Source organism: Buteo buteo, chromosome 1 (genome assembly GCF_964188355.1).
Source record: "Buteo buteo chromosome 1, bButBut1.hap1.1, whole genome shotgun sequence".
Taxonomy (NCBI): domain Eukaryota; kingdom Metazoa; phylum Chordata; class Aves; order Accipitriformes; family Accipitridae; genus Buteo; species Buteo buteo.
Window position 1 is genome coordinate 83,072,493 of NC_134171.1, and position 22,175 is coordinate 83,094,667.

General features: G+C 43.1%; 3 protein-coding genes across 8 annotated transcripts in view; 1 reads left to right on the forward strand and 2 right to left on the reverse strand.

Moving 5' to 3' along the window:
• GTF2E2 (general transcription factor IIE subunit 2) overlaps positions 1–8,725 on the reverse strand; it is a 28,407-nt gene extending 19,682 nt beyond the window's left edge. For 5 of the 6 annotated variants that reach the window (XR_012651978.1, XM_075038495.1, XM_075038514.1 and 2 more), the window contains exons 1-3: positions 8,588–8,725; positions 6,421–6,957; positions 5,577–5,743 (exon numbers count right to left, since the gene is read on the reverse strand). Coding sequence is in view for 5 of the 6 variants with exons in the window: in XM_075038495.1 (XP_074894596.1) it covers positions 5,577–5,743; positions 6,421–6,749 (496 nt within the window). In the remaining variant the exon portion in view is untranslated. Of the gene's footprint in view, positions 1–5,576; positions 5,744–6,206; positions 6,400–6,420; positions 6,958–8,587 lie in introns of those variants that run through there. The other variant, XM_075038531.1, reaches the window with a different exon arrangement.
• SMIM18 (small integral membrane protein 18) lies at positions 526–1,054 on the forward strand. The gene has a single exon (XM_075026189.1). The coding sequence runs from the start codon at positions 526–528 to the stop codon at positions 817–819; it is 294 nt and encodes a 97-aa protein (XP_074882290.1). The 3' UTR covers positions 820–1,054.
• Positions 8,726–16,587: 7,862 nt separating the features above from the next.
• The window catches only part of WRN (WRN RecQ like helicase), a 38,483-nt gene continuing 32,895 nt past the window's right edge, over positions 16,588–22,175 (reverse strand). Inside the window, exons 25-30 of the mRNA XM_075038482.1 lie at positions 21,285–21,455; positions 21,111–21,205; positions 18,875–18,919; positions 18,629–18,702; positions 16,943–17,024; positions 16,588–16,655 (exon numbers count right to left, since the gene is read on the reverse strand). Of these exons, the coding sequence (XP_074894583.1) occupies positions 18,904–18,919; positions 21,111–21,205; positions 21,285–21,455 (282 nt within the window). The 3' untranslated portion in view covers positions 16,588–16,655; positions 16,943–17,024; positions 18,629–18,702; positions 18,875–18,903. The remainder of the gene's footprint in view (positions 16,656–16,942; positions 17,025–18,628; positions 18,703–18,874; positions 18,920–21,110; positions 21,206–21,284; positions 21,456–22,175) is intronic.

The following is a 22,175-nucleotide window of genomic DNA, read 5'->3' on the forward strand; positions in this document are numbered from 1 at the left end:
TGACATTAACATTTAGTAAGTTCTTCTAATCACTCAGATAAGGAAGGGCGGTACGCAGATCTCCTGTTTTTCTAAGAATGCCAAAAGAGCACTGAGGACTTTCACACCATGCGAGTACCAACCTCAAGAATAACAGTGGACAGGTCACCGAAACCACTGTATATCTTGAAAATTATCTTTGTAAGCTTTCTGTCTTTGCATATACATGAAATAAAGAAGCAAAGCTCTCTCATTCCAAAATAACTTGCACTACGTGATGCATGCATGGACCAGTCATCACTGAAATGAACATTCCAGACACATCACAAAGTTGTACATTTAAAGTTTGACAGTTTTGTGAGTAAATATGAGTATGCAACAATCCATGTTTGTAGGAGGTGCGACCACTTAGTCTGAGCTTAAGTTCTAACAGTCTGGGATAAAAATAACAGCATGTTCTTGGTCAATGCAGTCCTCAACAGTTTTGTTTTTCTGTTTCAGCCCGCAAATCCGTGACAGTGAGCACACCGAGACAACTCTTCAAGAATGGCAACCCTCAACACCACTCACTGGAACGAGACTACATCAATTTCCCAGTATCTGGGCTTTCAAGTGCAAAAAATTTACCCTTTCCATGATAACTGGAACACTGCCTGCTTTATTATTCTGATCATATTCATCTTTACTGTAGTTTCTCTGGTGGTGTTGGCTTTCCTCTATGAACTGCTAGACTGTTGCTGCTGTGTGAAAAATAAAACTGTGAAAGACTTGGAGAATGAACCCAATCCTGTCAGAGCAATGATGAACAGCTTCAGAAAGCATGAAACAGAGGTGGTGTAGGAAGGACTGCGCATCAGCAGTTGAAGAACGTTAAACACCTTGAATGAAGCCTCTTGTATCTTACAAATGAGCAAGTCAAATGCTTTTTTTTCTTTTGGACTTAAATATAACAGCAACAGTTATCATTTTACCTCTGGATGTGAACTTGAGTAATTGGCAAAGGATTTCCGAGTGCTTAGCAGAAGGATAATCTGTTGCAATGTTATGGGGGGAGAAAAGATATTTGTTTTCAAATGAACTTTTGTTGTTTATATTGAATTACTAGCATAGATCTTTGTCTACCTGAACAAACAAATATTGCCTAACATGCATAAAACTATGTTGCTTAACTGGAGAAAACATTTATAAAAATACGCAACAATCTGATCATACATACTGCAAAGACACAGCGGTGTCCTCTCACTGAGGTCAACCACACAAACATACAAGGGGTGAGAAAAAAGATATGAGATAGAAGGGTTGCATGGCGAGAGATCCCACGAGACAGGAGACACTTGTGTGAATTCTTGCCTTTGACAGCTCTTCTTAATTACGGGTTTCTTGCTTTTAGAAGAGAGGGTGCTGGGAGGAAAAGTAAACCAACATGAAACGTATCCCCTAAAATGGTCTTTTCTAACCTCCTGTGGTACAATTTCACCCTTTCTCCTTCCCTTTCTCCAGTTCCAGAGACCTGCTCTCCCCTTACTTCATATTCAACCTGTTGAACAACTTCTGGGTGTTGAGACGTGACTAATGCACTACCTTAAGAATATCTGACTGTTTCCACAAAAGTGTATTGTAGTGGCACTACGGTCTAGAAGAAACAGGGACATTTTTCTGCCCCAAGGCTGCTGCCTCTATGGTAACCACAACACCACAGGGAGTCAGACATGCTGGAGATTAACTTTTCAAAGCTGAACTGGAACCGACTGAGTTCTCGCCAAGGAACACAAGCAGATGGGTCGCAGATCTCCCACACCGACGACAGTAATTTTGCTCAGCCTGCACACAGCTTTCAGGTGTCGACCTGCTTCACAAAGGAGGCCACACCAGGATAAGCCTTGCGCTAGAGACGGCAGGATGGATGCACGGCGAGAAGTGACTTCATTTTGCACAAGAGAATCTCAGCTTGCTTCATCCGCCTGCCCATGCATCACAGAGAGTTCACACTCACACCTTTCTCACAAACTGACTGCCTAACACTCAGACCTCTAGCTCACCAGATTGTTTTTCTTCTGTAGCTGCGTTGCATCTATAGTTTTCAAAACCATAAAAGTTTTGCAGTTACAAATTACAACTGCAATAATGGCGTCCAACAGCGTGGCCATCAGTAAGGCCTGATGAAGTCTTTCAAAATCCTGAACCCACAGAGAAGCAGGCCAGCAAGAAACGGCTCAGACCAAAGCTACATGTGGGACAAGATATTTAACTATATAAAACCCAAACAATATTCCTGTCATTAGGGAAACAAAACCCACCTAGTGGCCAAATGGACCAGTAAGCTACAACGCTGATCTTGCAGTCTATCCACATCAGAAATACCTTTGTGCTATCGCCAGTACCTGTAATTATCTCTTTCTTTTTTTTTTTTTTTTAATAATATATAAACTGCCTTTATCAGGTTCAGTATGCCTCAGCTCCAGAAGATCCAGACACAATAAAAGACTCACTAATTTGACTCACGCTCTTCCTGGTCAGTGAGATGGAGTCACAAGACACGCAGGCCACTACTAACCAGCGCAGCCAGTCCAGTGATTCACCTGGAAAAGCAACCTCCCTTCTGCAATCACAAAATGACACTACCACCGCTGCAACCATTCATCTCAGATACGCTTGTTATGGTGAAGTCCCGCCAGTACCAGTCCCACGTGCAGAAAATGCTTTTAGCTAAGAATCAAACTATAAGCACAATTAATGGAAGCTGACACCCCAGGTACAAGACAACTTAGGATCCACACCAAGACATATGATGAAGCTAGTGTTAGTGACAATAATGCTTTCTGCTGTCAGGGACACCGGGTAGATGCCTCATTACATTCTGCTGTATTTGACAGCGTCAGCCCTGAGAGATCCGTGTCCTGCTCAAGATAGGCAACAGTAGCCGTCTGGATGCACTGAATTAATTAACATGCCTCTTTCCTGAAAGCAAACACTCCGAACAGCAACAGGACTGCTGGCCGTTTGCAGCGTCCCTACAAAATGCTCAATATCGCTGCACACAAGAAGGCAGCGTACAGGAAGTAACACGGCTAGCCTCTGCTACGCTGGCTTCATGTTCTCATGCCTTCCTGAGAAGCACACGCAATGACAAATCTTGGGACTCATTCCAACTACTTATTTCACAGATCTATAAAGGGGGCTGGGTGTTTGCACAAGGAACAGAAGACAAAGATCTACCCTTGCACAGCCCTAGAGCCTCAGGACGATTCTTTCCCAAATGTAGACCAAGTTGTGAAACAGCTCCTGGAGATTCCAGCTCTCGATTACTGTTGGCTAAGACCATCAAGACAAAGGTCTTAAGACAAAGACTAAGGCTTTAGGCACAACTTACTATTCATTAATAAAAAGAAATAAACAGATATGATCAATTTCATTTATTTTCCAGTTACTATTCTGAACTGAGTAAACAAGGCAGAGTTTGAATTTTTCAAATAACTTCTTTGAATAACAATTTCAAATAATGATAGTAATAACTTTTCTCACTGGAAAGCTTACAACAAATCTTCACACACAGACCAGATTTAGCTATGCAGTCATTTGAAGATTAGTGTGATCTCAATGTCTCTCCTCCCCAAAAAAGTGACAAGGGCAGGTTCTCTGGTCATAGAATCACAGAACAAGGGAGAACCTGCAGGCGCTACACACCTAGAGACTATCAATGCCAATGCACTGTCACTGTGACATTATTTACCCTCTTTGTGGTCATTACACAACAAAACTAGGACTGATCACGTTCATTTTCATTTCTTTGGGGGGGGTGAGGCAGGGATTCTTCAACATCACCTTCTTACTCCACCTCCCCAAGACCCATCTCTGACACACGCATATCTGACAGGTACCTAACAATCTGGCGATTCAAATAAAAAGCTGGTTTTGAGGCAAAGGACTTGGACTCTGCAGCATCACAGGGCAACTTGTGCTGCCTGTGGCTGCTTAACCTGTTCAGTCGCTTGCCAGCCTGAACACTTGTTCTGAGCTGATTCCTAAGAACAAGAGGAAGAAAGTTGGCTCGCTCGCTCTCCATTATTTTTCTTCCATCCTTGCTGCTTCTGCAGTACTTAGTAAATACTCTCCAAGGGAAAATGAAAGTAGACTGAACTCATTCCGCATAAAAGTGTTATAGAAACACTGAAATCTTTCTGACGCTGTCTGGAATGAAGCCAGCAGCATAAAAGTTAAAGCGTATTTTCTCAGAGCCACACGTTCCTATTTGTGTAAGCTAATCATTTGACACCTGCAAAAGCACTTATAAAAATACCCAGCCCACAAAACCACAGAAAAGAAATTACTTTCGTTATCTACTTTGCCACTCGGCCACATATCTACTCAAATCCTCCAGATCAGACTCACGTTTGAACTGTCTGCCCTCTTCCTGCCTCCCCATCCCCCTTTCCCAGCAAACCGCTCTCATGCAGGATATGCAGTTTAGGACATTCCACATAGAATTTTATTCTATTTGTGGCAAAGGGACCAATGGAAACCAGGCCTCCCTTGACTTATTTTAAAATGTCTGGCTGATAACTTTATTTGGTGCCCTGAGAACCTGGAGATACATAAGCAAACTCCATACTCTTCCCCTCAGACAGAAAATGCTCCACTCCTCCCATTGTCCTTGACACACTTCTCTGTTGTTTTTAGCTCTGTTGTTTCTTTTGGAGTTTAGAAGACAGCCACACATAGTATTCAAAATATGACCAAGCAATGAGTTTGTGCAACAGGGTATTTTGTGTTTTAGTAACTCCTGACATAAAATGCACCTTTAAGAGTGCATCCAAGAACTGTCAGCGCTTTCAGAGCACTGAAAAGGCCCCCCAAGTTAGGAGTCTCGCACAGTAAAAGCAAACACAGAGCGTGCCGCTGTGTGCACACAAATCCTCTCCCTGCTACTCCAGGTACTGCACTTTTCCTTTGCTCCCACTAATTTGATGCTGCTTTATTAACCGCTTATTTGATCCTGAGACATACATTATCAGTGCCATCATCCCATAGAAACAACAAAACTCCTGACCAAAGCAGACAGAAACCTACAGAAGCCCTGGTGTTCATGAACAAAGATTAGGTCCCAAGTAAAACAAGAATGACTGCTGATCACAATATGCTAGCCAGACAAGATGGACGGTGCAAAATCCATCACACGGATAGATAGCCTACAACCTACAGTTAACAAAATTAAGTTTTAGGCGCTCTCTTACCAGAAAGACAGAGGAAGAAAAAAAAGAACAATACCGCTGTTACCACTTGTCCTTGGGTCCAGCAACCACCGAAATCCACTAATCAAAGCGCAGCTTCATCTGAAATAATATTTTGGCAGCAACTATTACTCCAATTGACTAACAGCAAACAAGTCACAGGATGATGCCTGACATGCATACGTGGTAGCAAAACTGTTTTTTCCCATTGCACAACTGAATTTCTTAACAAAAAGTGACAATTTAAGAAAAAGAATAACAACAACCACCAATAAAATTCAGATAGACTGATTCATACTAATAAATCATAGCTTAGAGGCAGGTGGTAGAAAACACCAAACAGCTGTGAAACAGAAGACTTTCACCAACCTGCATTTTGTTTTGAGCTTGACGAGCCACCTTGTTCTACCTTTGCTTTCTTCTTTTTTGAAGAAGAGGAGTCAGAAGATGGCGCTGGACGTTTTTCTACTGCTGGTGTGGAGAGGGCACGCTTTTTGAATAGCTCTCGCTCCCTCAATAAGCTTGGATCCATAATTCTGTCACAAGAAGTAGGAGGAAAAAGGAAGAAAAAGGTATTAGAGTCAATAAGATACTTAAGAGCAGAGAAATCTGTTTATGAAGTTGTTAATTTCTTGTTTGTACCCTTCTCTTCCAGTGCACGGACTTTTAAGAAACTGACACGTCTGGGGATTTCAAGTGTCAGAACAACCCCCCGAACCCCAAAGAAGAATCCCAAGGTAGATAACGGGTTTTCTGAACCAGTTCTCAAATTCACATCCACCCGGGAAAGCGCCGGGGAAGCCTGCCGGCCCCACACCAAGGCCAAAAGCCCGCCTGACCGGCACCCGGCGTTAACGAGGAACTTCAAAGTCACCCACACCAGACAAAACTTGGCCGACGAGCCCAAGCGACCGGATCCACCCCCCGAAAACCACCGACCGGCAGCGACCCCGACGGCGTCGGCCCCTCGCTGCCCGCCCGCCCCCCCCCTCTACCCACCTCCGCGGCAGAGCGGGACAACGCGAAGAAGGGCCGGCGGCGGGCAGGGGCCTGGGGAAGCCGCCTCCCTCCTTCCCTTCCCTTCTTTCCCTCACTCCTCAGCGCCTGTCCCACACCGGCCGGTCGGTCGGGCTGAGGGCTGACCGCCTTCCCCTCCCCCCCGCCGCCGCCGCCTCACGGCCCCGCCGCCCCGCGCGCTCGCCGCCTCCCTCACCCGCCCGCCGCAGCGCGAGGCGCAGGCCGAGCACCGCCCCCGCCTATTGGGCCATACCGCCTTCCCGGCAGCCTCCGCGCCGCCGCCACGCCACGCCCCGGAAGTGGGGTGGCCGTTGCCGTGGCGATGAGGGGGCTGGCGGCCCAGCTGTCTGCAACACCGAGAGGGGGCGAGTTGTTTATGTTTTTGGGTTTTTTTTTTTTTTTTAATAAGACATTTTGTACAGTGAAAAAGTATAGACGGGGGGGCAGGGCCGAGTCGCTGTTGCCGCATGGAAGGAAGAGAAGAGCGAGCTGCAGCAGTGAAGAGTAAAGCAGAAGCAGGCACATTACAGCAGGGAAGTAGCACTTTGTACAAAAAATACTTGTTATAGGAGGGAGGGAAGGTTAAAAAAAAAAATCTTCATTTTTATATTCAACTAAAAATCCCGTTTCTGGTCTCTCCTTTAGATTTCTTTGTCTGGGTTACAGGTAGAACAGTCACTGCTGAGGTTCCAAACCATTCCGGGACCTTCCTCTTACAAGGGGGATGTGAGCTCTGGAAGAAGAAAACAAACATGTGGAAAAAGGCAGGCATTTACAGGCCGACTCATTTACATAGCTCTACTTCCCAACATCATGTGCAGCAGGAGACAGAACTATCTACATAATTAGTGGAAGGCTTATGTCTCCCTTAAATGCAAGACCTTTTTGAAGTGATTGAGAGACTAAAAATTAAGCTATAGCTGTGAGGAACAACCAAGGCTGGGAAACATTTGACCTGAAACAACAAAGTATGCTGGCACAGCTCTAAGTGTTATGCTGACCTTCAGGAATCATCTTTAACCTACTCCCTCCCCCCCCCCCCCCAACCATCAGGTCAAGAACTGCAGCTCCTCAGTGTGACTTGTGAAAGAATGCACCCCCCTGGCAGGGGATGAAAGTGGATGCCCCAGATCGATAACACTTCAGCAGTACTAGCTACCTCCCCCAATTACTACTTGAGAAAACAGGACTGAAACGCACAAATGCAGCACTGTGCCTGGCAGCACCTGTGCACGGCACCTTTTCTTCTGCTGGACTCAAGCAAGGCTTATGTCCCCCAAGGAGAGTCTGAATATAGGGCACTCTCCATGACTGCTGGGTGCATCTCTTGCACTGTGCTGGGAAGAGATACTATGGCAACACAAAGCCCTGAATTCCTGTAAGAGTTTAGAACTAGGAGATAAATGGGTTTCTGCTCATCCTTCAGCCACTGGTTTTTAAATAATGGAAGACCAATCTCTGTTGAAACGTTTATCTGAAGATGAGTGAGACTGCTGGTGAGCTCCCTTTGGGAAAGACAGCAGGCAGACCGATCTACAGCCAGGAGAGAGGCTGCTCCAGTGCGTGCATCAAGAGGTGTGCACACAACACCAGGGCTCCCAGCCCAAGCTGCGGTGAAGCAGGAAGGATGCAGAGACCAGGACACTGATCATGCTTTGTTCCCATGTCACAACAAAGGGGCTTTACTTGGAACTCATGTTGTGGAAGCTCTCTGAAGCCATCACCCACAATCAAAAGAGATGTTATAACATGCTTAGTATTTCAAATAAGATAGCTGCTGTGCTATTTAGGAGTTATACCTACCTAACACTGACCAGACCATGAATAATGATTTGTCTGCATCATATTTTACACTCACATCAATAACCAGCTTCAAACTGAAGCGAGTTCTACAGCAAGTAGTGCTGGTCAGAGCCACACGAGCTCCCTTTAGAAAAAAGACTGTATGTACGCTCATACAACTTGTGTTTATGTAAGCACCAGTGCAAAAATCCTTAAAATGATCAGCATGCTATCTCACACAACCTATACCTGAAAGAAGAAAGGGAGCCAAATGTCCTCTTAAAGTGCTGGAAGCATCTGCCACTAGGTGGCTGACAAGATGTACTGGGGAAAAAAATTTCTGTCACAGGCTGATACTGTGAGAGAGGTATATTCGGGCATAGCAAGGGTAGTAAAAGCAGCATGCTGTCACTTGATCAGGGATATTAACAAGAGAAGTTGACTGGCAATCCAGGCCAAGGTTTGAGGCACAGTAAAGAACCCAGACAGAAACTGGGATTTTGGTTTGTTAAAGATCGACGCCCAAATCACCAGGTCTGGGCTCTGCTCCTGGCACAGAGCTACAGGCAGTCTAGTCTCACCTTTGGCTGAGAGTCGGCAAACAGTTCCTCCTCATCGGGATTGAGGGCAGGCTGATTCCAGGAGGCCAGTGTGATGGGCTTCAGGTGGCCTGCTGCCGCTCCGCTACCTGGCTGGCTGTCATCCACACTCTGTACAGTCTTTCCATATGACAGTAAGGAAGCTGACTGTTATATATATCACAGCATTAAAGCTTAAGTCTGCACAAACTAGACTGAATGCAAAGGCTGTGTTTTGGAGGGGTTTGGTTTTTTGTTTTTGGTTTTTTTTTTTTTTGTGGAAGTAAATGAGTCTGTAATTATAAACAGAGTTCCAACACCTCCGCTTAATGAGATCACTTGCTATTCCTTATCCATTTCACCACAATAAAATTTGAGCAAGTGAAGTGCATCCACTTCAAACACAAGGGAACTGGAACTTGTACTTGGGCTTTTTTCTTTTTTGTAGTGCAGAAGAGTACTTCCTCCATCCCCATAGCTCTGAGAACTTGAAATACCTGCTTCTGACTGGAAAGGGCTTTGTTTTCAAATGCATTTTTACAGCAAAGGTGTCAGAAGTGGCATAGTGGGCACAGAGATATTAACTTTTAATTTCTATATAATGCCTGCTGGTCATAAGTGGGAGCAGCCAAGCTGAGATTTTTGGATCAACTACACATCTCTGTTAATGAGAGCATCGCTAATGGCAAGTCTACCTCATGCTTTATTACAGTAAGAACATCTGTTTACCGAAGCTGAAGGCACCGCTTGCAGATGGGTTTTCTCTGCTCCTTCCTTCAATGTCGGATTGATCAAATTACCCTGTAAAAGCAGCAGTAATGTAAGGTTGTTAAAATCCAAGAACATTCATTAGCAGATTTAAAACCTGTTTGCTACAGGGAATTATTAGAAACAGGATATCTTCTGAAGGAGAAGTAAATGACGACTATTTGGATTAGCTTTTGGATTTGCAGTCTACTCAGTTGTATAATATTAATTTGATTTCTAATAGCATGTCATTCCTGTTATTAGCTCCAGCAGCTAACAGTAGCAGAAAAAAAAAAGTGTAATTAGAGCTCACACAATTGGACTGCCAGGAGGTCAACTTCAGGAAAAAGAAGGCTCAGACACAGATGTGGTAGAAACAAAACAGCACTCAGGGATGCAAGAAAATCAATTTGACAAAATGGCAAGGCCTGAAAAATTGTTTGAGCCAGAATTCAAGAAATAAACCCCAAACCCTGTAAGGAACAGACATGAAATCCTAGCACAGGCAGCAGAAGGATTTAGAGTTTGGAATTTCTTTTTACCATTCCCACCAGAAGCCACTCAGTGCAGGGTGGCCTTTTGTACAAGGTGCTGAACTGGGACTTGGGAGACACCAACAGGCCAGTCGAGGGCTCAGAAGACTAGCCTGGCCTGTCTCAAACAGCAACAAAGAGCTCCTTATTTTTTGAGATTTCTCCCCAGTGAGTCAGACTTATGGCATGACACTTCTCATCTACGCCCAGCAATTTCAAGCAACAGAAGAACCCATGGAAGCCTGTGAGACGTTTCTGGCAGGCACTGCCTCTAGCTCTTTCACACTCAACTTCTCTGCTGTCTTAGAGCTTTCTGCATGGTAAGAGAATCACTTTTCCCACATGGGGTTGGTGATCAGGTACCAAATGCACAGAAGCAAGCCAAGGGCAGAACATGGACTTTGTGGCTATGAAGGATCCAGGTTGCCAAACGTTTTCATACTGAGGAGAACTTGGAATTCCAGCTTTTTCATCCACTGCCCCGGCTACTGTAAATCTGGGATTTTATAGGGGACCTTTGGCATCTACATCCTGAAGGGCTGGACAACAGCAGAAGGTGTTCATCCCTCCTCTCTGAGGCCACTATTAGGCTGCGGTTGTGATGGTCTACAGTGGTAGACCATCATGTGCCTGATCTTCCTGGGCTGCATGTCCAGGCCTTGCTGTGGTAGAGATGAGCTGACAGTCCCACATGGGAACAGATCAACTCCAGTGACACATTCAACAGATCACAGCCGGGCAGCCCTCTTCCCAGGTCAATACTTTGCAAGGGCAACCCTCTGGTTCGGCTCTGAGCATTGGCCTCGGAGGAGAGGGAGGCAGTCGTACTCAAAGCCGAGGGAAAGATGGATTGTGAAGATGAGACACTAAGCGCTACTGGAAACAGCAACCACATAAAAGGGCTTTTAGCCTACTCCTACAAAGAGGAAACATGCTTTTCACAAAACCAGTTTTATACCTTCTTTTACTAACCTTTGTTTTATTCCACAAGGCATCTTCCCTGCTTGCTTTATCTGCTCCTGTTTTTTCCTGCTGCCCTTCTGACCACACCAACATCCTTTTGACGCCTGAGCCATCCTGAGACTTCTTTCTATCCTCTTTCTCCAATAATGCAATAGTCATCCTGATGAGATACAGTTCAATATTTGCAGGAACAAGTTTTCGAATTGCTTGAATTTTGGTGGTGTCTTGGAAAAAATATAAATACAATGTTAATTGTTTTTTTTGATCCTCTTGGCCCTTACTCAGCTTTCTTACGTTTTAAAACACATCAGTGGTCCCTCATTAAAGCATAGGATAGATTAAGGCATGGAAAAGACAAAAAATAAAACAACATGTGGGTTTGACTCGTAAGAAAACATATCATGAGCTCATGGGATAAATCCCCACCTCATGTGTGCTCACACAAGCTTACTGTCCTCAAATTTAATCTAAAACATCAGAATCGCCTGCCTCTAACTCACATGTCCTATCAAACATTTTCTTTTGAGAGGAAGGCTATTTTTAGCTCACGCTGAAAAGCCTCTCTGCTTTCTTAAATATAGTGCCATGCCAGTTCTCCATTCCAGTGTGGCACTAAATTCAAGAAAGCAATCTGAGAGTCTGTTTGAGCGTGTAACCACTGCTGAAAAGATGCATTAATCCACAATAGGACAAAACTAATGAAGCTACCAAGTCAGGAAAGTCTGCCAACCTAAGAAATTAAACTACTAGGGCAAAACTGAACTTTTAAGTCACTCCATCTCAGAACCACAAGTCTGTACATGGTTATCTTCAGCCTCTGAACTTGCCCATGGCATCAAATGACGGTGTTAAGAGGAACAACTATTTTTCCTGCACTTGTCAGCCTCCTCCTCATAAAAAAAGTATCTTGCAGAGAAGTTGCACTGGGGAAATCCTACAGCTCTTATTCAGCTTATTTTCTGTGGATGCCAATATTTACAGGAAGACTTTTGTCAGGCTGATGGTTTTTTACAATTAAGAATGATGCCTGAATCTTTTCAACAGCCCAACAATTGAGTGACAGGATTTGTAAAGGGCTACCCTCTTTTGCTCTTTAATGAATCACAATTGCCTCCTTTACAACATAACCTTGAAAGGAGAGCAATGATCCTGGCATTGGCATGCTGTGCCTTGCCACAGCCACGGGCCTTCCAGAAATGATGGGTTCTACCTAAAAAAAAGCAGCTGATCTGTCAGGTTTTCATTCCCTTCACCTGTATGCCACTGTCACGAGAAGCTTCAGGTAAGGGCTGCGATGCTCACCTGAGTTAATGGGAGGATTACGGATAACATCAGAAATTATCTGTTGAACTTCGGGCGTCAAACCTGCTCGCTCCAGGTTGACAGGGTAGCCAGCTTTCATTGCCTGGAACAGGTGAGTGCCAACCTCAGAAAGACGCAGAGATCTGCTCTCACTTATAGTCCTCTAGGGAAACAAAGGCAGAAGGAATTGAGATGGCAGAAGTGTCCGAAATACAACTGAAAGCTCAAAACCTGGCAACCTCCCATTCCCAAAAAGCAGTCAGGGGATAATAGCACACAGCAGTGCAACAAAGCTCCTCAAAACACTTTGTTACTCCTAGTATTTATCTCATTTCTTTTCCAGCTTGTAAAGAGCATTTTTCTCTTGAGGCTACTGCTTCTCAGCTCGAGTGCAACATCTCAGCTTGCACTTACTTCAGATGAAGAGAGATTCTACACAGTGCGGCCACCTCAAAGGCTCACTACAGCCTGCTTATAGCTCACGTCCCTTGTGTCACAACATGCACTACCACCCTCTTTCCACCCTGCGGGAGCTGAATCCCAGCAATTTCTACCACAAAGGAAACGGATGCTCTCGCCTTACAGTTAAGTCTGAGTTATCAACTCAGCTCCCACTTCATAAGATTTCTGTGTCAAAGCTTCAGGTATCTCCCGCTAAGTAGCTGTGAGGCACCTGACCTTCCAGTGGCCCATTTGATTCATAGCATCTATGCAGAACATGAATAACAATGCCAAAACAAATTCCCCCTCATTTTCACATCTGTTAGATGAATTCTTCTCTTAAAACATTTGCCTTGAAGGAAAACATCTCAAACTTCATCTACCCAAACTTGTACTTTTTAAGGAGAGATTTCAAACTGGTTATTTGTCTTCCTCAAAAGAACAGGTTTCAAGCTTCTACTGATTTCTCCTCAGACAATACACATACTGTGCATATAAATCCTCAGGATTAGCCAATACAGAGGATCAAGTTACCCACTAATAATTATACAACCGTTTCTTGTTAATTAGTCCTTAGGTAAGGTACCCCTTTAAGTTAGGGACTATCTGACAAAGTTTACCCATGCTCTTGGGAGGGGGAAAGCAAAACTCAAAGCAGCTTCAGTTTCCTACTGCAGAATTAAAAAGCAGTAAATAAATCTATATCAAAGCAGCTCACGAGGCTCATCTTCACAGGACACATGGCGTGATGCCAGTTTAAGCCACATGCCCTGTAGCACTTCAACAGCTTAGATGTGACAGGTAACTCATCCTCAACTTTTGTTCGTAACAGGAAACACAGCTTTCCAAAATCTGAACTGGAAAGCCACGATAATACTTTGCACTTAGACTTCAGTTTTGCACTGAATCTCCCCACGAGCTTTGTTTTTTGAGATGCAAGTCTCACACATGGATATGGCATAGGCAAAGGAATAGGTATTTGCTACCAAAACCAAGAACAGAGTTAGTGAAATTTATCCCAATGGTTTTTAACCTTAAACATATGCCTATATATAGCCCTAGGCTTGGCGTCCTTTCCAGCAGGCTACTGGATCGGGAAGTTTTTCCTATATGCCCTTACTACTGTAAAAAGAGAAAAATACAGAAACAGGCAGAACTCACACCTGCAACAGAAAAGCAGGCTGCATAACTGTACTGGAATAGGCCAATGACATAACAGCAACAATTCTGCCTGATGCCCTGCCAATCTGTGCAGGCATTGTAACGAGTAGGGAGCTGTATCTTACCTCACTGTATCCCACCTCACAGCCAGCCCAGTTTTTCATACTTTTACCAGTCCATAGAGATACAAATTAGATGAGCTACCATTTGCCAGGAAAGATACTGCCTCAATGTTTTAAAGCAACCCTACCCCAGCACTGGGCAGAGAACTTAAAAGAACTTGCAAATCCCTCTCCTCTAGACAAAGCATCCCTGTCATTAGTTTTCAAAAAGGACAGGACATTCACAGGGAAGAGCTTACCACAGAGAGATTTTTCTCTTGGAACAGGACATACGTGACATGCTCTGAGGGAGAGAGGGTTCTAGTACACTTCCAGGGAGATGCTTCTTTCTGATCTTTAGATCCAGATGTGGGGAATGTGTCAGTCTAAGTGACATAAAGAGGATTTAGAAGAATTACATCCCAGTGACAACCAATGGATCACCCTCCCATTATCTGAAGTTATCTGAGAAAGTAACACAAACAGAGTCATTCATTTCTATGGAGGTTGGTTTTGACGCCAAGTCCATGTATGGCAAAAAAAAACAAAGCAAAGAGGGAATCCAGATGGATACCCACATACTCCCATCTTAATAAAACAAGCATGGGATTGTCCAAGGGACTTGCCAAAAAAAAGAAACCCTGAACCCCCCCAAAAAACCCCAGGAAACCAACTACAACAATCATGTTAAGGTCAACACAAGTTGTCAGGTGTTGCTCATTACACATAAAACTATTCCATCTGAACAAACTGTGGTACTCTGTCTGCTGCTCAGTATGGGAAACTCCTCCAATTGTTCTGATCTTTTGCTCAACACAGATTTCTTGGGAAAAAAAAAACAAACCAAAACACACCAGGAATGCTTTTGGTCCCCCATTCCTAGATTGTAATAGCTTTCTGTGAAGCAGAAAGAAGATTCCACAGAGTCTTCTCAAGCATTACAGAGAAGTAGTATTGCTGCCCTACCTGCTTCTTAGACTACATAAGCCCCTTTAACAGCAGATTTACATAGAAATTAAGATCCCCAAAGCAAAACCGCTTCATAGTTCCTCTAATCCTCGACTCCATGGCCCCTCCCTAGTGGTGTCTCTCACCATACTGACTGATGAGGAGCCACTCTACAGAAAGTCTCGGAGAAAAGAAAATCAACTGTGTAAGGAGAACCAACAGGAGTATTTCCAACTGTTGGAAATCTAAGCTCTTCTGCCAGTCTCCTAAGAAGAAACTTAAGAGGAAGCAAAGCCCTGCCCTCCAAGTCTACCAAGTCAATAACCTGTGGTGAAGGAACATTTACTATACCTTTGCCCTCCAGCCCCAAACCACAATAACTAGCTGCAAGCTCTCAATAACATGGCACCTATGGGACACTCAGCCTGGCCGGATGGGTGACCTTTATAAGGTTGTCCTGGACTTTCAAGATGACCACACCAATCTGGAACATCAGCCAGGTCCCAATGTCATTGCCAAGTAGCATATTAGATTTGGGAGGCCTATTTGTATGCAAGGCCACCAAGTTTCACTGCCATGTTTAGATGGAATAGCTGTGACGAGGACAAACTCTGAATGAGAAATCTGACAGCTGCAGACCAAATTATGTCTTCAAAGCTCTTGCAAAGTAGCAGGCACTTAAGTAAGTCATACCTGCAAACCATTCACTTGGCAGAAGTCCCTAATTTCAGCCAGGAGAGGGACCAACATGGTGGATTTTGCTTCAGATACACCATCAATTCTCTTCAGATTCTGAACATTTGTAGGCCTGGTTTAGGATAGACAGTAAAAGCCATGGAAACGTCCTATGCCAATGCTTTGAAACATCAAGTGTCTGTGAATGACACACATTTGGACTACAAATCTATTAGTCAAAACTTGAAAATGTTATTACTGTACCCTTATTGTCTCTGCAACTCATTAAGTTCACTGTTTGCGCTTCTGAATCATGAAGTTTGACCACAGCAAAAACTTCAAGTTTGCTGCTTAATACTTTGGAGGATCAGTTTACTACATACATCTTTATTTGCTTTTACCTCCCAAGAGCACATAAGCCCAGAGCTCTTCAATGGAATAACGACATACATACTCCAAAAGCAGTGTTGTCTAATGCCTTTCAGTAGCTGGGCAAGGCACTTCAGATGCATTACCAACTGAGCTGCCCCACAATACCCTCTCATACAATGAGAAAAAAAGGTGAAGAATTGTTTTGCCTCCTTTAAGTAGTTGAGAGCAACACTATATTGTGCTTATTCTTTTACACTACAGAGCTACCCATGCAAGGTAAGGGACAGCTCCTGACCTGTAGCTGACGCTTAGCAGGATAAGGGCATACTAAAATGATTAAAACATATTGGAAACAAACAGATGGTAAAGATTAGTAGAAAACATACACCTTCCTCCTCTGACTAGTCAACCTAACAGGAGGTTTGGACACAAAGACAGGCAAAGTTGTCATTTGTGGTTTTTTGTTGTGGTTTTTTTTTTGTTTTTTTTTTTTTGTTTTTTTAATAATAACTAGCATGAAGCAGCAAGTCTGATGCCAATAACTGTTTAACTTACACCAGTCAGTGGCCTACAAGGGTATTAGAGCAAACGAAGATCCTCAGGAAAAGAGCTGCTCCTCTACCAATGAGACACATTCCCACAACAAAAGCAGAAAGGGGATTTGTGACTTGGCACACAACCTTCTCAGTTTGTACAACATGCATGCTGGCTTTACCTTATTCGGGCCATCTCCACCAGGATCTTATTGGTTGCCAAGACAGCTGGAGGAATTACCTTCTCATTAGCTACCTTCTGTCTAGCAGTCAGCAACTTGCCATACAGAGCAGTCTGTGAAAAAAAGAGAGCCAAATTCTCATGAAGCAGCTCTAGCTTGCTCATGTAGGTATAATTAATACAAGACAAAAAGATATAACTTCCCTCATCTTTCCACTAATACACAGAAAACCTGCAACCCATTAATCCATCTTAACGTATTTAAATCCTCTTCTAGGGCTTCTATTCAAAACATCTTTGTAATATTAAGAGCTGCTCAAGCCAGCTGTTCCAATACAGGACGAACACGGTCTGCAGGTTGACAGCAATTCACAGATATCCTCCCTCTTCCAAAAACTAACCTCTAGTTCTTTTTCTCGGGATGAAACAACAGGTTGCAGGGACTTCAAAGGAGAAGATTTCACCGGCGAGTGCTCTGCAACACTAATAAAAATATAAAGAAGTGTCAAAAAAGCCCTACGTTAGATCAGTTTCTTCAGGAACTTTGCACAAGGCTGTGGGAGAGCAGCAGCCCAGCTTATTTTGCCTGCTCTGACGGCACCATCAGACTGTGGTCTGGCAGCTCATGCTAGCACTACACTCATACAGGACTTCAGCTAGTTGAGGCAGAATCAGCAGTATCCCTGATGTAACAGAATTCCTCTGTGCCTGGTCCCATAACTTAAAAATAGCCTCTTACTGTACACAGCTCAAGCAGATGAAATTGCACTTTTGCGGAAAAAAACCCACAAACAAACCCACCCACCAATATGCCTATCAACAGCTGGATTCCCATATCGTTAACAAAAGCATGCTCTTACAAGCACTTGTCCGTTCATGACATCATTCTGACAGCATCCCACACGAAACACCTTACATTTTTCTCCAAGGCTGGTAACATTAATCCTGGCCAAAAGAGCTAGTAACTTCAGAAGCATCAATGACAAGGACACAGCTGCTATGCTGTAAGCAGAATTAGCTGATGTTACCACTAGGCATGTCCACCTGGAGAGCAGCACCACAGCTACCAGTCCATGGGCTCTCATACTTACGGACATTTACCTCTAATTAGACTGCTTCATGATTAAACTGCAATATCTGTTAGCAGACAAGCTGAAGTAAGAACGTCCTTTCCTAAGCAAAGTGTGAAATAACACTTGGCTTTGACTGTAATTGTCCCTAAAGTGATTTTTCTTCACACAGCTACAGCGGCAATTTTTCAGCTTAAGTGACATTACCCTATTTTCCTGTCGTCTGCCAGCATCAGGCTGCTTGCCTGAAGGAGGAATCGAACTGCTCAGAAATGCAAGGTGCGTTTACTCTGAAGCACCGCAGAAGCCAGAGAAACAAATTACTTGGTCTGCTTTTTGCAAAAGCTTGTTTTATTTCTTTTGACCTCAGGGAGCCTCAACTTGATCTCAGTCTTCTCCAGACTAGCATAGAAAGGCAGAAACCTACACACCCACAGCCCCTGCAGAAGGCATACATTCAGTTCTGCCAGCTTTAAGAGAGAGTCACAACTTTGTCACTTTTTTTTGCCTGATTTATATTTGCTAACTGTTTGAAAAAACCCTATACTCCATTTCTTATTTTAAATCATCACAAATTAAAATCCACTACAGTTTCAACCATCATATAGAAGACAGGCTAAAAAACCACGGGCTCAGTAGAAATATCCAATTTAAATCTGCCATTGCTCCATCTTTATCAACATTTGCTATTTTTCTTGCTTGGATTTGAACACCAGTGAGAAAGTCTGCACTTACACAGTTAATAAAGCTTGCTTTGCTTGTGACGCTACAAGTATACACAACTTGTCAAATTCAGCAAAGCCTGTTATGTGTTGTAACAGTACAATGTTTTGGAATATAATGCAGCGTACAGCAAGATTTAAGCACTTGTCTTATTCTTTTTTTAAAAATATATATTAAACATTTTTACCATCACTTCACATAGGAGAATGCTGGTTTTAAGGATCATCCTACAAACAGTATCCCTATTAACGCAGTCAAAATTAGGTAATTCTGTTTTAATTTAGAATACTGTACCTGTTAAGCATGTTATTGCCTTTTGGAGGAGTTTTACCTTTTCTCTCACATGAAAACATATCATACAGAGACATCTATAAAAAAACCAGAAGAACAAGACAAATAAACACTGATTTACCAGTGTTTCCACTGAAGTTACTGTTAGCAACAAAATATTCATTTGTGACACCATGATACACTTGCAAGATATTTTAATACCAACAAGGATGGACCACAGGGTGCAAGAGGTGTTCTACTCACACATACCTGCTTGACTGGTGACTGCGTTGTTCCTTTCATGTCTGAGGAGCGCTGCGTTGAGAGCACAGGTAAAGGTCTACTGCTGTCATAAAATGAATGATATCTTAACCAAATCAGACCAAGTAATTTGTATAGCAACAGCGCCATTTAAAAAAAACCAATTCTTGCTAAGCAAACGGATTTCAACTTGGTAGGGGGATATCTTTGGCAAATCAAAAGTTCCAATTGATTTTTTGTTTAAAAAATTATTAGAATCACTGCTCTTTGTGAAAAAACATTGAGGACCTCAAAGCCTATTAATATTAAAACTTCAACAAGGAACAAGGATCTTGTCTTATTGAAGAAACAAAGATTTTGGTGACAAAAATGGAATTTTTGTGGCAACACTTGAAAAAGATTCAATTTTCAAGACCCCATTACTGGAGAAAACAAGTACAAACTTTCTGGTTTGCACTAAGCATACAGCTTCCGCTCTTGCTTACTATTTAATAGTAAGCAATTTTTTTTTCTTCTAGAAGACCTGTAGACAGTAGCTGAAAGAGTCGCAACAGTAGAATATTAGAAGGCAAGAGAAAATTGGCACTTAGTCATTACCCAAATTACTTATTTTTTAGCAACACTAGGACAATCTAGACACCAGAACAGGCTCCTAAGGCCAGCACTAAAGAGCTTTGTTCTATTATTATTTCTCATCACAGCAAAGCCTCTGCAACCTCCAGTTCATTATCTTTCACTTCAAAAGGGCTGGTCAGAATTAGAGTTTGTGAAGTCCAACACAACACTGGTTAATAAACATAACCAGAAGCAAAAGATAACATGCAAAACTTCACATGCTATTTTCTTGGAGCAATATACTCTGATGGCAAATACCTGACCACCGCTGAAAAAACACCCCACTTTCACAGACGTACTCACCAAGACTTTAAATAGTTAAAATTTCACAAAAACAAATACACAAAGATGGACAAACTACTACACGTTTGTGCTGAATCAATCCTTGTTAGAATAAAGGCTTTTCTTTTTCATTCTCATCTTAAATTTTATGAAAAAGTAGGTCAAGTGCATGTTGTTAGCTGCTCTATTTAAAGCATCACGGTTTAACTCATCAGCATTAGAAAGAACATATCTCTTGATGGATTTTCCTCTACCATTTCTTGTCTTTACCTGATTACTTTCGCCACAAGGATGCGTTGCCACAATATGCTTCCAGGCCACCCAGAATCATTGATGATGAAGAAACACACTTTCTGACTAGTTTTGGCTGAGGAGTCCAGGAAGTGATTTCTCCGAGCTACACTCCCCACTAACCTTCCCAGTTACACAACCATCCGATTGGCTGCATTGAAGACCTCAGTGACGAGGCACTGTCACATTTAAGCTGCGAACCAAGCACTCACAGGAGCACTAGACAACACATTACCTTTCATACCAGCAGTCAATAGAGGTGTCTCTCCAGGCACTTCCAGTGACTTTTTTGTGTGTGTATTATAATATTGCCTAAGGGAAAGCTTTGGCTAGAAAAATCAAGCGCAGAAGTCTCCTGTCCAACTGTCCTGGTTTCAGCTGGCATAGAGTTAATTTTCTTTCTAGTAGCTGGTATGGTGTTTTGCTTTGGGTTCACTATGAGAAGAATACTGATAACACACTGATGTTTCCAGTTGTTGCCAAGTAATGTTTACACTAAATCAAGGATTTTTCAGCTTCTCCTGCCCAGCCAGCAAGAAGGCTGGAGGGGCACAAGAAGTTGGGAGGGGACACAGCCAGGGCAGCTGACCCAAACTGGCCAGAGGGATATTCCATACCATGTGACATCATGCCCAGTATATAAACTGGGGAGTTGATTGGGGGCGGGGGGATTGCCACTTGGGGACTAACTGGGCATCGATCGGCAAGTGATGACCAATTGCATTGTGCATCACTTGAATATTCTAATCTTTTTATTATTACTGTTATCATTTTATTAGTGTTAGCATTATCATTATTAGTTTCTTCTTTTCTGTTCTATTAAACTGTTCTTATCTCAGCCCATGAGTTCTACTTCTTTTCCTGATTTTCTCCCCCATCCCACTGGGTGGGGGGAAGTGAGCAAGCGGCTACATGGTACTTAGCTGCTGGCTGGGGTTAAACCACAACACCAACCTAGCCATCTCCAGAAGCAGGCTTCAGAAACTGATCTGATTTTTTTTTTTTTTTCCCCATAAATTAAACAAGGCACTCAAGAGAACACATGTACTGTAATTACCTTCTAGAAGGTCTCTGCAGATTAAGGTCTTCGCTGGACTGTAATAGAAGACTTGGATTTGAGGCAGATCCAGCTTTTAACAGCCAATTTCTACCCTGTAAGAAATAAACCGTATGGCTTAGCTAGATATTACTTGGAGAAGCTTTTGATGGGTAGTTTCACACCAGAAAGTACCTTCTGGGTAAGCATGCACGTGGTTGCAAACTTGTTATGCCCAGACACTTCTTTGAGGAATCCTTCCATTATCAACTCTTGGCAGAGCGATTTCCACCAGTTCTCTGGCCAGTCTTTCCCACTACCAAAGAGAGGGTGTCCTCGGTATCTGTTTGGCAAGCGTTGAGAACTCTGAAATTATTGGAAGAATTGGTCAGACTTCTCCAGTCCTTGTGGAAGAAAGTTTCCAATATGACCAGTAAACCAAAAACCAGAGATGAGAGGAGCATGTCCTCAAGAACATTTCTCCACGGAACAACTTTGCAGAAAAGTCACAAGCCAGAATATTTTATTCAAGTTTACATAATACCCATTACAATAACCACACCTACAGCACCTCAATGATAAGAGCATAAACCATGCCCATTGCCTCGTTCACATCACCTGAAGAGCAGTTTCACCTCTGCTGACCTAATCTACTCCCGCGCTTTCTGCCAAGACTGTGACAAGATCACGACTTTCTTTTGTAGTAAGGCCCCAGACAAACCTACACTTAGATCAGAGAACTGTTAAAACATCTCCCTTTGTATATGGAGAAGGTTACAGGAATGACCCAGCCATCCACAGCAGCAAATTAAGTAATCTAGTGCAGTTTGTATTCAACTGGTTCAGGTCTATCTTACATTGCATGAGTTCAAACAGAAGCAGTTACCCATTCTGGTTTTAATTAAAAAGAGCCTACAGAAGTAACAGTAAATTGACATGCCCTGTTTAAATCCCAGGACAGGGGTACAAAGCCAGGAGGAAGTTCACTACAAATGTTTGTTCTACTCCTCCTCTCCTCTGGCCTTCATTGCAAAGTGGTTTTTGTTTGGGTTTTTTTTGTTTTGTTTTGTTTTAAAGTGTTGCCGA

Coding starts and splice junctions, on each gene's coding strand:
- SMIM18 (XM_075026189.1), top strand. CDS start 526: ATGGCAACCCTCAACACCACTCACTGGAACGAGACTACATCAATTTCC.